Source organism: Seriola lalandi, unplaced genomic scaffold (genome assembly GCF_002814215.2).
Source record: "Seriola lalandi dorsalis isolate HSWRI2012SDOR001 ecotype SW California unplaced genomic scaffold, Sedor1 jcf7180002054923, whole genome shotgun sequence".
NCBI lineage: Eukaryota > Metazoa > Chordata > Actinopteri > Carangiformes > Carangidae > Seriola > Seriola lalandi.
Genome location: NW_019525475.1, coordinates 467,587 through 481,465, shown reverse-complemented (window position 1 = coordinate 481,465; position 13,879 = coordinate 467,587). Strand labels below are relative to the sequence as shown.

General features: G+C 42.3%; 2 protein-coding genes and 1 long non-coding RNA gene across 5 annotated transcripts in view; 2 read left to right on the top strand and 1 right to left on the bottom strand.

The window, feature by feature from the left end:
* LOC111673625 (F-box/LRR-repeat protein 7) overlaps positions 1-3,523 on the top strand; it is a 21,578-nt gene extending 18,055 nt beyond the window's left edge. The window contains exons 3-4 of the mRNA XM_023431454.2: positions 343-960; positions 2,043-3,523. Coding sequence (XP_023287222.1) covers positions 343-960; positions 2,043-2,779 — 1,355 coding nt within the window. The 3' untranslated portion in view covers positions 2,780-3,523. The remainder of the gene's footprint in view (positions 1-342; positions 961-2,042) is intronic.
* Positions 3,524-3,649: 126 nt separating this feature from the next.
* Positions 3,650-8,719, top strand: LOC111673637 (uncharacterized). Of its 3 annotated transcripts, none has more exons than XR_002762113.2 (3): positions 3,650-3,742; positions 5,325-5,444; positions 5,547-8,719. It is a non-coding gene; the product is annotated as an uncharacterized LOC111673637 (long non-coding RNA). The 3 variants fall into 3 exon arrangements; XR_015436175.1 differs by having other exon boundaries at positions 3,661-3,738; XR_015436174.1 differs by lacking the exon at positions 3,650-3,742 and adding an exon at positions 3,780-4,186.
* Positions 5,953-10,583, bottom strand: LOC111673636 (TNFAIP3-interacting protein 3-like). Its single transcript, XM_023431467.2, has 10 exons — positions 10,268-10,583; positions 9,448-9,551; positions 9,238-9,328; positions 8,921-8,995; positions 8,759-8,824; positions 8,509-8,628; positions 8,273-8,401; positions 8,106-8,183; positions 6,782-6,907; positions 5,953-6,681 (listed from the first exon to the last, which is right to left on the bottom strand). Exons 1-10 carry the CDS (start codon positions 10,337-10,339, stop codon positions 6,550-6,552), a joined length of 993 nt encoding a protein of 330 aa, XP_023287235.1. The 5' UTR covers positions 10,340-10,583; the 3' UTR covers positions 5,953-6,549.
* Between the last annotated feature and the right edge of the window lie 3,296 nt (positions 10,584-13,879).

Below are 13,879 nucleotides of genomic sequence, written 5' to 3'. Positions count from 1 at the left end.
AGTCGTAGAGATCGCAGTAAAAGTCTCAACACTGCTTAGAGATCACAGTGGACCGGGCCTGTAGCTCAGAAAGCTTCTGGGCCTCACACTCGACAAACCAGGATTAGATTAGACTCCGAAGCTTCAGGTTTTTGAAAACACGAAGTCTGTTTGTGAAAATCTGTCGTGTGCAACATGTGACAGGACGAGCAGACGTCCGTCAGGTTTAATGGGTCACAGCACAGAAGAAAAGTGGGAATCACTGTCATTTCAAACAAAGTTTTTATTACTGACTTCAGGCTTTAACTCTCTTTGTCTCTCTCTCTTTTCTCTTTCTCTCTTTCTCCCCCTCCTTCTCTTCAGGTTTAGACTCCAGCACCAGGACTCTGAGCACCCCCAGCCCCGGTCTGATTCTCCCGTCCAAGTCCTCCTCTCTCTCCTCGCCCGCCCTCTCCAGCAACGGCCATGAGACCAACTCCTCGTCGTCCTCCTCTGCCCCCGCCGAGACGGTCGCCGTGGTCCACCCCCAGCCCGGCACTCACACTCGCTCCCGCCAGTCAAAAACCCACCACCACGCCCCCATCGACCTCCTCCCCGACCACACCCTTCTGCAGATCTTCTCCCACCTCCCCACCAATCAGCTGTGCCGCTGCGCCCGCGTGTGCCGCCGCTGGTACAACCTGGCGTGGGATCCGAGGCTGTGGGGCACCGTCCGGCTGACGGGGGAGCTGCTCCACGCTGACCGCGCCATCAGGGTCCTGACCCACCGGCTGTGCCAGGACACCCCCAACGTGTGTCTGACCCTGGAGACGGTGGTGGTGAACGGCTGCAAGAGGCTCACCGACCGGGGGCTGCACGTGGTGGCTCAGTGCTGCCCGGAGCTCCGTCGCCTGGAGGTCGCTGGCTGTTATAACATCTCTAATGAGGCTGTGTTTGAGGTGGTGTCCCGCTGCCCCAACCTGGAACACCTGAACCTCTCAGGTAAAAAAAAAAAGGAAGCATTTCTTACATGTCATATTCTGTAAGATCCGTCTTTCATTGGCGGCTAAAGGCAGGTTTATGCAGTCTTATTGAGGAGTGGCCGCTACCTTACATCACGCACGTGTGGATTTACCTCAAAGAATCCCTCCTCTCAGCCCTCCCCAGTCTCATTTCTTCTAAAGCTGGTAAAATCATTAGAGGAGCGGGGAGAAGCTCTGCCAACCTTAAGCTCCCATGTGGGAGAAGAAAGACTGTCTTTAGCTGAAAGCAGAACTTACCTCAACATGAGTAAGAGGGCTGGTCTGCTGCTTTCATTAAGGAAGTGACACAAATAACATTGACTTGGACAGGGCTCCGGTGGCAGAGCGATGCCTGCACCATTAGCACCAGGAAGTAAGCCCTTTGTTGCAAAAATAGGTCTTTTGAAAAAGTTGCGGTTTTTATTTGAGAGGCCAAAAATAATGAAATCAAATCTGTTTTGTAACTAAGAAGGACATCAGCCTTTGATTTTTATCCTGATGAACGACCACAGGTTTTGGTTTTCTTGGAGTTGCTTGCTCTCAAAATGTTTTCATGCTTCAAGCACGTAGCCAGACACAGCAGGTTTTACTCTGGCGCCCTCTAGTGGCCGACGGCGACTTAAATCAGCCTCCTCAACATCCTTCTGTTGAAAGTATCAGGGGACAAAATCCACAGTTTAGCTTTTCTAAAGTTTATCTGAAGCTAATATCAGGCTTTTATCTATGTATCTATCTATCTATCTATCTATCTATAAGTCTGAATTACACAAATCGAGTGGTTTACAGTCTTTTTTAGTAAGAAATTAACACAACCAGTGTTTCCTTCCTGAGTTGGACAGATACTGAAAAAGGCTGTAACTTTGGCAAACAGTGCTAAAGCCTCAACTTAGCTTCAGCTAAACATCTGGAGAGCAAGGAGTGCGGACATTAGAGGCACACATAAGGCCAGTGTTCGTATGGACACCTGGTTTGCTGTTTAAAGACAGACTTGAACATTTGTAAACTTATCCTTTCGTTTCTAAATCATCTTGAGCTGACGACCTTTCCTTCCTCCTCCTCCAGGCTGCTCCAAGGTGACCTGTATCAGCCTTACCCAGGAGGCCTCACTCCAGCTGTCCACTCTGCACGGCCAGCAGATTTCCATTCACTACCTAGACATGACCGACTGCTTTTCCCTCGAGGACGAGGGCTTGCGAACTATCGCCTCCCACTGCCCCCGCCTGACGCATCTGTATTTGCGCCGCTGCACCAGACTGACAGACGAAGCCTTGCGCCACCTGGCTCTCCACTGCCCCTCAATAAGGGAGCTTAGTCTCAGTGACTGCCGCTTGGTAGGCGACTTCGGCCTGCGGGAAGTCGCCCGACTGGAGGGCTGCCTGCGCTACCTGAGCGTAGCCCACTGCACCCGCATCACAGACGTGGGCATGCGCTACGTGGCTCGCTACTGCCCGAGACTGCGCTACTTGAACGCGAGGGGCTGTGAGGGGCTGACAGACCACGGCCTGAGCCACTTGGCCAGGAGCTGCCCCAAACTCAAGTCTCTGGATGTGGGTAAATGCCCGCTGGTGTCCGACAGCGGGCTGGAGCAGCTGGCTATGTACTGCCAAGGCCTGAGGCGAGTGAGTCTCAGAGCCTGCGAGAGCGTAACGGGCAGAGGACTCAAAGCTCTGGCGGCCAACTGCTGCGAGCTGCAGCTTCTCAACGTGCAGGACTGCGAGGTGTCGCCAGAGGCTCTGCGGTTTGTCAGACGCCACTGCCGGCGCTGTGTCATCGAGCATACGAACCCCGCTTTCTACTGAGGCGCGGCGTCCTTGGAACTGGTCCTCTGACAAGTGGATGTTCTAATATTCCTGCTATGGTGTTGGCAGAGTTTTGGCGGCTGAAAACTGGTGTGCAATACTGGCCAGAATTTGTCTCTTTTAAATCCGCTTTGTGACTGTTAATGCTGTCCTTTGAAAATACTTCAGTAGAATGTATTTAACGTATTTATCTGTAAAAAGGCAGAGAAGTACAGTATTTCAATATATTACTTCTTTTCTTTCTTTTTTGTTTTTTGCCAACATCACAATTTGCAACGTAACAACATGCTACAACACTGAGCACTGGGTACAGTTGTGTTACCATTTTAAAGCATTGTAATATATTTTATTTTAAAGTTCATCATCACCTTAAGGCCCTGAATCATAATCATAACCATACATTACTGCATCTATTTATAAACAGCAAGTATCTTCAGACTAAACCACTAAGAATGTAGCTACAGAGCAGCAAACACAGCAGATCTGGTGATTTAGAATATACTCAGTTTCACTTTCTTTACGTTGTGTGCATATGCACTTTATGCAATTGTACTGACAATCACTTCAACTGAGCTCAAAGCGTCGTGTTTTAGATTTTGTCCATAGTATTTCTCTTAAGTAAAGGTTACTGATAGCCAAAACGAATAGAAAACAAACTGTTATGGGACCATTGTTGAAAATAAACAAGAACACATTGCTGCTATAACTGTGCCAATAAAATTCTTCTAAAATCCGCTTCCACAACTGCGAGTGTTTTACTCAACCCCTCATTACCGTCTTAAAGGATTTAGGTTTGCACAAGAAAGGCAACTGAGAATATCTAGAAATACCATATATGGATTTCTAAAAGGTTGTGTTCCCCTTTAAGGACTCGGTTCAGAGGGCAGTGTGCACAGAGAGGGAAAAAGTACTTCCTGCTTTCCTGCTATTTGCTTAAATCAACCTGTTCTCCATAAACAGTAGGTATGTAGTTTGTTCTTTGGCGGTGAAACGTGCAGATGTTTGGGAAAGAGGTTGAAGATTGTTTCTGAGTCAGCACTGCTGCAGTTGCACTTCCTGTTTCTGTATAACAATACAGATACTGGTGAATGTGACTCTGAAGCAGCTGCTGTGGGAAACCTTCTCCTGTAGTGTTTCTGTGCTCAAGCAGGCAGGTACATGACTCAAACTAGAATATCTCCACACGGATCTGCTAATAGATACGTTTAGGATTTTGAAAGTGGTGCTGAAAACACTCTGCGCCTCTTCGTCTCAGAGAGTAGTTGACCTGTAGTGACTCTAAAAACTGGCATTGTGTGAGGACAGGGGTGGAAGGGTGCAGAGCGGCAGGTGGAAGAGTATTTAGGCATCTCGTTTGCTCAGCCACCACAGGGGCCTTCTGCGGTTTGCTGCAAAAATGCCTAAAATGTGAGTATACACTGGCGCTAGTCGGAGACGGGTCTTTTTTCCTTTTGGTGAGAATCAGCTGCAGCGTTGGATACCCATTTAAAAATGGACTGAACTTGTTCCAGCCGTTGGTTTGGCAAAGGATGCTTAGTTACAACATCACCAATACAAAGTCCTGTTATGAGTATCAGTGCTGGAGTCAAAAGGATTGATGTTGTATCACGTTTGGTGCAAAAACACTTTTCTTAAAGCTGCAGTTTTTGCATCTCTGGTGTTGTTGTGCCTGTGAGTCAGTTTGGCAAATTGTTTGGGGGATGATTAAAAAATATTCAGAAGTAGGTTATCAATAATACGTACTGTTGAGAGAGGCTGCGTTCCAAGCCTGGAATTTTTTTTTTTTTCAGTTGTTTAATTTATTATAAACATCAGTTTCTCTTTGGCTCTGACTAATAACATTCCCCCCCGAGCCTCAGCTGGACACGCTAAACTGAAGGCGGTGCACATGGTATAAACGTTATACCTGCTGGAGACATCAGGACACACACACACAGTGATCCAGCTAAATAGCTGTCAGTGGAAAACTATGGTGGTATTGATCAGCTGCACCGTGTGACGATTGTAACCGTAACTGATCAATGAAAAACAGGAAGAATAATCCGTCCCTGGATAAGCAAACACGTTCGGATTAACCCCTGAATACACTGAGCAGGTTTTATTAATTATAGTAACAGAACTTTATTTATATATCATATAGAGACGAGCCGGTTGAAAGTTCTGATGTGGAGCTGTCGATCAATCAATCAAACTTTATTTATTTATTCACACAGGTTACTGCAGGTCAAAGTTCACAAGAAAAAGACCAATCAAGTGAGAAAGATCAACAGCAAGATACAATCAAATAAATGTAAAAACGTTGTAGCAAACAAAAACAAACACTGATAATAATAGAAAAGATAAAATACAATCTACAACATGAAATAAGTGAATAAAATGTATAATGTGTGTAATGTGTTCTCTCCTTTCGTCTATAGACCTTTTTATTTAATGTTAGTTATGGAGCACAAACCTAAGAACTGTCAGTTATTGCACTTCCTCGTGGTCACCAGTAGAGGTCACTAGAGGTCTTACATTTCTACCATCCCTTCCTGTTTTTAATAAGAACTGGAGATGAACATGCACCTGGCAGCTGAGGCCTCCCGGATCAGATCATATCCGTCTCCAGTCAGTCCCTTTAATGGAGATCCAAACTCACAATCAGCACATCAGTGTCAGTATGATGGTGAGTACGAAGGGGAAAAGAATGTAGATTGTAAATACTGATCTGATGAAGCTGTTTAAACCAGGATATTGAATAAAGACTTGTGCACATGTTTCTTTGTAGGTCCTTTGTCCAGTCGCCATGAGAGGAGTGGAAGCCCTGCACACCAGCAACCCACTGGCTACAGCTCAACATGTACTGATAGTGATAATCAGAATCAGCTTCTTTTATGTTTTTGTTTTTTACAGCTTGTTTCTGTTTCTATTGCTGATTTTATTCCCGGTTTCCCTCTTTTAGTAGAGTACAATTCACAGCAGAGAATCCAACTGAAAACCTAATAATAATAATAATAATAATAATATAAGTTAATTGTGCTTATTAGTTCACATGCTGTTATCTACTTGTGATTAGCTTTGAGCTTCCATTAGCAGTAACGAACATGTTTTTTTCCCTCCTGTGTGAGTGACAGCTCAGCCATTTTCCTGTTTTACTCTGTACTCACTCAACCGTACAAAAGACTCAACACATGTGCCATTCAAGTGTTTATATTCATGATAAATAAACAAGAAAACAGGAAAAATACACATTCATAAATATACTGTCAAAATAAAAGTTCCTGTATACTTTCCCCCTGACTTCCCCTCTGACATGCCTCAGGTGCAGATGAGCTAAAACTGAAGGAATACCTGCAACAAAACACTTTTTTGCACCTTTGATAAATATGATCCACGTCAATTTTATCTGGGTTGTGCAATAACTGATATCTCGCTCAGGACCTGTGTCACAGGAGCAGGAAGTGAGTACACTGGTGCATGGTGCACAGAACAAACTTGGTAAACACTAGGTAGAGTATTTTATGTCAGTCTTTGCTGCTTTTTGTCCTCTTGGGAAATGTGCATGCAGAGATTCACGAGGTTTCTTTCTGTCCCCGCTGCAGGTCACCAAACGGGCCCAGACTGGCTCGTTCCGGTCATGATGAAAACTACCTGAAGACGAGCGTGCAGCAGACAGTCGCAGATGTTCTTTTGTAGTCTCACCCTGCGAACGATGAGCTCTCATCCGGCCGTCGTACTCGAAGAGAGACTTCCATAAAGTGCAGCGAAATATTATAACACACACACACATTTCACAGTTTGTTATCAAGAGTGTATCGCCTCTGTGTCTGCATGCGGTGCTGTTTAACTGGGTGGACCTCCCAGTGTGGATGAGCCGTGCAGACACATTCGAGCGCGGGTTGTGGAGGCTGAGTCCGAGTCACCTGTAAAAACAGAGAAAATATAGTAATGTCTATAAATCGTCATTTATACTAGCAAACATGCCAGAATAGAAGAACATGAATTCCAAATAGTGTGACATACCTGTGATTTAAGGACATGCAGCTCACTGCGAGCTTTCCTGAACCGATTCTCTAGCTCCAAATACTTGTCTTTAAGCTTCTCCCTGTCCTTCCGCTCCGTCAAAAAGTCTTCCTTGTAGATCTCAGCCTTTAAATTTGACAACAAAGAAACATGATGTAAGGATACAGATCGGCATTTTGGGAAAGTGCACGAAATGAATACGGTGGTTGGACGTTTTGGGAAATACCCTTCAGTCAGATGAGAAGATCGATACCACTCAGCTTACAGTTTCATATTTTATATACTGATATGAAAGCGGTATCGATCTTCTCATCTAACTCTGGGCAAACATTTCCCAAAATGTTGAACTATTCATTTAAATAACATGACGAGGTCAAAACCTAGTACATGTCTGAATCGCCTTTGGTCAAACCCGGATTTTATAACTGCGACATCGTCTGATAAAATCACCAAACACATCTATTAAAGACTAAGACTGAGCTGTGATTTCAGCTGTATCTACTTATAAAATGATCACTCGGAGCAAAAGTTAGAAGAGACAGAATGTCTTTCTTATTTTGTCTCTCATGGTTCAGTCTTTATTTACCTCATTTACAGACTTAAATCAGGGGCAGGTCTTTATGTCTAACTCCCTCTGTTTGATCTGTAGAATCGGCCATAGCGGTCATTCGTGTTAAAGTTACTACCTTACGTGATCATACAAACTCAACATTTCAAATTAAAAGCCCTCTAGCGTTTCCGTGGACAGAAACCCTTTATGTCTTAACAGGACTTTTATTGCTGTGCTGCAGTAAGCGTATTGTCTCATTTCTGGTTGCAGGTGTTTCTGTTGTTTACATGTTTTTCAGATCTGCTAGTTTCTGTAGCAGTTAGCAATGACTCCTCTCTCTCCCTCCCTCTCTCCTGCTCTCTCTGCTCGGTGTGTCTTATGTTTAGTTAATCCTCTGCCTCAATTAGTAATAATGATACGTGTAGTGAAAGTAGGTCATTTGCTGTAATGGAGGTGAGGCTCAGTGTATTGGAAGCGCTCCTCTGCTTCTGTTTTTAAAAAAAAGTCTCTAAATCTAGCGACGATGCGCTAAGTTGGCAAGACCACAGGCTGTGAATACCCCCCCTCCCCCAACTGAGTTTGTTCGCACCAGAAACTGACGAGGCATTCACTGACCAGTGGTGAAACTATGATCACTCAGTCAGTCAGTCAGTCAGTCAGTCAGTCAATCTGTCAGGGACATTCCAGATTACAGGGCTGGCCCCGCTGTTGCGGTCCAGCCTAAAAAAAGCACATATACAGTAAAGATACATATTTATATTATGCAAAGCTAACCTGATGTTTCCACAGATCCTGTAGTGTTTCACTGCTCACCCCGAGAGGCTGCGTGGTCAGAAGAACATCCTTCAGGGCCTGCACAAACACATTAAAGCAACTGTAACGCCACTGTTGTCGAAGGGTGCAAACACTCACGACGCTCAGTTGGCAGCAGCTCATCTCACCTTGTTCAGTCGTTTGATCTCCTCGTTCTGGTGCTGCCCTTTGCGGGTCAGGGTGCTGTTCTGCGCTCGCAGCTCTTGCGCTTCCTTTTCTACTTTCAGTAGCTCCGATCGTACATCAGCGTCGCCACTCTGTGAACATTTTTCCCACAGGGATCAAATTATTAAAACTCCATTTCACACAGTTAATCTAATCACACATGCCTTTAAAAAAAAAAAAACATGTTTGGTGCATTTACCCATTTGCTGTCCTCTCCTTTGAGTGTCCTGAGTGTTTGTTTTTTATACAATGTGATGTGCGTTTCTTCTTCCTCACACGCCCCCTGTTCAAAGTGCAGTAATGCTTTTAAATCCCGGACCTGGGTGTTTAGGTAAAGAAAAGGACATGTGATGCAACACAGCCAGAAGAAGCAACAAGTAAAATAATAAAACAAACTGATAAGAGCTGAATGAACAGTGAGTAGGACTTTGAATTTGTCCCTTTCTTACTTTCTCTTTGTAGTACTGCACCATGGTTCGGTACTCTTTTGCCCATTTCTCATTAATAGAAAGAAGCTGAGTAAGACAGAAAAGAACATGAATCACATAAGTGGTAAAAGTACATGTTGTGTTTTGGGATGAATATAAATCTCAGTTCTGAAATCTACTCACTTCGTGCCTCTGGTCCTCCAAGATAAGTATCTGTGCTTTCATTCTGACGTCACTGTTGGCGGCACACACTTCCGACTGAGAGAAATAAGAGGAAGTATTCAAATTTGGCAAACAGTGCAAGCATTAGATGGGCAATTATGCAACCTGACTATATCCACGGACTTCCTTTTACACATTTTTGGAAGTTTTGCTTTTGACTGTTTCCAGTAACACAAAGAATGTCATTTCCATGTGGTCATGGAATCAAACGGTGACGGGGTGAGAATACATAACGCTCGCCCAGACATATCTCCCAGGGTTGCATCTGTGAACATTACCTGTGTGTCTCCCAGCACTCGGTCAGGATGAGACTCCTCAGCCGTGCGAGGCTTTTCACCAGTGGAGTTTCCCAGCAGGCAAATATCATACCTGGAAACACATCATTTGCATTAGCGCTTACAGCAGCTTTAATAAATCTGCAATTATTTTGCGTTTTATTAATAACAAAATCATCAAATGTCTGACGGAGATGATGCGCCGTTTCTCACCTGTCTATATTTGGCAGTGAAGGATACAATCTGTGAGTTGGTTTGTTGTCAGTGGCAACAGGTTCGCTGGCCTGTGGTCTGTCCATTGTGTTGTCACGCAGGGACTTAAAACACAGAGAAGAAGAAGACACGTAAACCTCTGAGACAACAGAATCACATTATACACATGTATACATTTTAAAACATAACCAAACTTAAAAGTTATTTTAACTAATGCTGAAACATAAGTCAGCTAATCGATTAGTCAGTTGCATTTTTAAATGTCTCATCGTCGCATCTGGGACCTTTAATGATACAGTTTTCACTATGTTTTAATATTTAATACATTAAAATGTAACACTTTGTTTTTATGTCCCCCTATTTAGCATTTATAAGCATTAAAGAAATGGTTTATAACACACTATAATGTAGCTGTAAACAGATAAGAGTGTTTATTAATGTATTTGCTCACTCTTTATATGTGTTTACTTTTGAAACTCAATACTTTTGCATTTCCACAACTTGTACTAAAATTATAAATGCATGTTTTGCATTGGTGCGTTTACTGAAGTAAAAATATTGCACTTCTGTTTCCACCACAGTCTGATCTTCTTTAAGCTACATTTTTGGAGATGCTGAATCAATATTGCGAGGAGCTCAGCATGTGCTGCAAAGGCACAGGGCGGCAGCTGACTCAAACCCACAGAGGATGTGAATTATCTCATCTCCACACAGTCATGTGACACCCCGTAATAATGAAGCGCAAACCTGGGGATCTAGAAATCTAATAATAATTATTATAATAATAATGATCATAATGATAATAATAATAAAAACTCACCATAGTGTGATTCTGAGGTGTACAGATCCCTCTATAAAGCTGAGAGGCAGTGAAGCAGGACTCGCTCTGCATGTATAGTTATACTGAAGATACCGTGTGACGTGGTAAAACCAGCGCTGTCCAATCAGCTGTCGGGATTCCCTCTTCGTGGTGGCGCCGCTGCAGTCACAGACCATAACGAAGGAAAGGAAAGTACAACCAGTTGATCAACACCACGAGCGGTAAAAGACAAAATGTTTATGGTACGAATCGATGACTAAGAGAAAAATCTCTATCTACACTGTAAAAAATGAGTCTCGAGCCTTATCATTCAGGATCAGATTTGATCCAGTTGATCAGTTTACTTCTTTATTACTTTTTTTTTTTTTTTATCTTAAAGGGAAACTCGCCCAGCTTGATAAATATTCATAATAACGAATGAATAAATAATATATACAAAATCACCATAAAATAAAAATTAATTAAGAAACAAAATCTTGTAAAAAAATAAAGGTAAATGACTAAAATTAAATACATGAACCAATAGAAAAAAAATTCAAGTTTTATGTCAGGAAATAAACATGATTAAATAGGTCTTTATAATCCTGCTGTATCTTTATCATTGGAGCTCTTTCAAAATAAAGGAATAAGTTGGAGATACACTATCTTCTTTTTTTCTTTCCTTTCTCTTCTTTTTTTTTTACAGTGTGCCGTTTGACGCCGTGTGAGAATTCATCTGTGTGCTGAGCGTCTATTAACTTCCTGGGTGGGTAAAACCGCACGCGCTTAAAATCCGGAAAACGTTTAAAAAAAAAAAAAAAAAAAAAAAGTCACCAATATCGAGATGAAACTGTCCAACAAGAAAAATATGCAAAACCAACAAAAAAAAAAAGAAAAAAGAACCTCTGGGCTGCGGGCTGAGGGAAAATCACACATCACGCAGGCTTATCGTCTTACACAATCTGCTCTTCTCAAAGGTGTTGACTCAGAGCGGACTTGTTTCAGGGAAGGAGGAGAGGGGAAAATACGCCGCCGATCCTCCTCCAGTAAACGACACTGTGCAGGGGACACAACCCATGTCCACTCATTTGTTCTTTCTTATAGAAAACCTAAATTACTGTATGTTATTTTCCATTTTTACACATACATGTAACTGTAAGACCCCCCCCCCCCACTTAGAGATGAATGCAGGATCATCTACTGAGGACACGTGACCTCTGAAGCCCAAAGAAATATACATTGTAGAATACATGACATTTTCCTGGTGACACTTTTCACACCTTTCACACCTTTTTTTTTTTTTTTTTTAAAGTTTATTTACAGTTGTGTGTATGGATTTTTTTTTTGTTGTTGTTGAAGTTGGAGCTTCCACTTTCATAAATTTCAGTAGGTGCTGGGAAAGGTTTCGGCAGGGTATTCTGGGATATCCCACTTCGCCCGAGAGTCTTTTTTTTTTAAAGTCAAAATTAAAACAGAAAGTACTTTTATATATATATATATGTGTATATATATATATATATGTGTGTGTGTGATAATCAACCAAAACAGCTCAATGTGTTGATGTTACTGAGAAAACACTGTAATTATTTTTAGAGGAATAAAGTTGCAGTTGTGGACGGATTATGATCCCACTGGAAGACAGTAATTTGTGGCCAGTTTGTGTCTCTTTGTAGTTGTTTCATATTTCTTTTTGGTAGTTTTGCATCTCTTTCTAGTTGATCTGTAACTCTGTGCTCATCACATGACTCCTTGAAGTCATTTTGTGTCTGTTTGTAGTTTTTATGTGTTTGTTTTTGATTCATTTGCATCACTTTGTGGATGCTTTGTGTCTCTTTGTAGCTGTTTCACATCTCTTTGTAGCTGTTTCTAGTTGTTTTACAGTGAATATGTCTCCATAGTAAATATAACTTGTGATGTGTTTGTTGGTGACATCTGTACATCTGTTACATTACATTACAGACTACACACACAGTTCAGCGTCTTGCTCAAGGACACTTGGACACATGAGCAGGAGGAACCAGAAACCTCAATTACAGCTGCCCCAACTCTTCCATTTTCTAACCCTCTTATGTGGTGCAGGGTTACTCTGGGCAGGAACTTGTTCCAGCTCAGATCAGATAGTGGAGCAGCACCTGGACGGGATGGAGTTTACAAATCTGCAGGTCTCGTAGAGCTTGATTTGCTTGATTCACATTATTTGCGTATCTCACTCAGTTGTGGTGGTTTCCATTTGCTCATCCGACCTCAAAATCTACTCAGGCTTGGTGAAATGTAAATTTTCTGGCTCTAATAACTGCCTGGATGGTTAGTTTGTGGTAAAACCCGTGTTCTGGATAAACCCCAGATTTTTCCTACACTGCTACACCTGGTCCCAGGTTTGCTCTGTGGCGGTTTGATGAAACAGATTCATTCTGAAATGCAAGTGAGAAACTGAAACGGTAAACTAGGTGAAGACACAGGAATCCCCTTCGAGTCAGGGTGTCAAGACCAGGTAATGACACAAAACCACCTTTAGGGCTCTTTCTGTGTCAGCTGCACTTTAGGAAAACACATTTTGAAATACATTTTATCAGCACAAACAAGTTGTTTTTGTTAGTGTACTTGCTCAAAAAATTGGATGGACTATACCTACAAATTTTAACAGCTGAAAACAGTCCTGATGGTGACAAAGCCATGTGAATTACTTGAGCTTGCTTCCTACTTGGCAAAAGAAAAATGTCATGTAAAGTGTGACGTATGTACTTAATGATTTCCACGATAGATACATTTTAGTTTTACTCATCTGCATCTTTTGATCTTGAAACGCTTGTTATTGTCTTAAAAGCGCTAAATAAAGGTTATCACTTGTAGCGCGGCATGAGTGTCAGTGACTCAAACTGTGACTGTGTTTACTGACAGTTCAGAGTTTCTCACCGTACCCCATGTTGTGGTTTTACAGAAGGGGCCTTCTTCATGTAACACCTGTGCACTGAGAACCCCGGACGTCTCTTCCCAGCACCGACACAGCCTGTTTACGGTACGAGTGACACAGCAGCAAGTCACTAGGAAGGAAAGGGGAGGTTTTCACTGTGATCGATGAGCCTCCTTCTTCCTGCCACAACAATCTCACTCCTCAAGGTTCACGAGTCAACACTGATCTTTATTTTGTTCCTGTCTGTGTCACTTTGGTTCACACACATCATAGATAAGTCATTTTGCGGCCTACACCTACAAATATAAAACCAAGAGCAGGTTTGATTTTTTTTAAGATCACTTTCTATTCTGTCAGTGGTTTAGTGGTTTTGCATATCTACACGCACCTTAGTCTAACATTTGAGTTTCACATGGAGCAAAAAAGAAAGCAAAAATGGTGTGTTTAGCAGAAATACAACTAAGATGATCAACTAAGCAAATGTTCGCGAAGGTGTACCTGTAGTAATAAATATTTGAGAACATTTAATTCCTCATCATTTGTGGTCGTGTGGTGTGAGACAAGTGCCCACAAAACTCCTGGAATTACTTCATACAAAGTCAAACTAAAGAAAACCTTTTAGGTTTTGTCTCCAAAAAACAAACAAGTGACTTCACACAAGTTCACAACATATTTCAACATTTTATTTCAAAATATATATATATATATATATATATATATAT

Coding starts and splice junctions, on each gene's coding strand:
- LOC111673636 (XM_023431467.2), bottom strand. CDS start 10,339: ATGCAGAGCGAGTCCTGCTTCACTGCCTCTCAGCTTTATAGAGGGATC. Junction 9,329..9,447: donor TCACTGCCAAATATAGACAG/GTGAGAAACGGC, acceptor ATGTGTTTCCAG/GTATGATATTTGCCTGCTGG. Junction 8,629..8,758: donor TGCAGTACTACAAAGAGAAA/GTAAGAAAGGGA, acceptor CTAAACACCCAG/GTCCGGGATTTAAAAGCATT.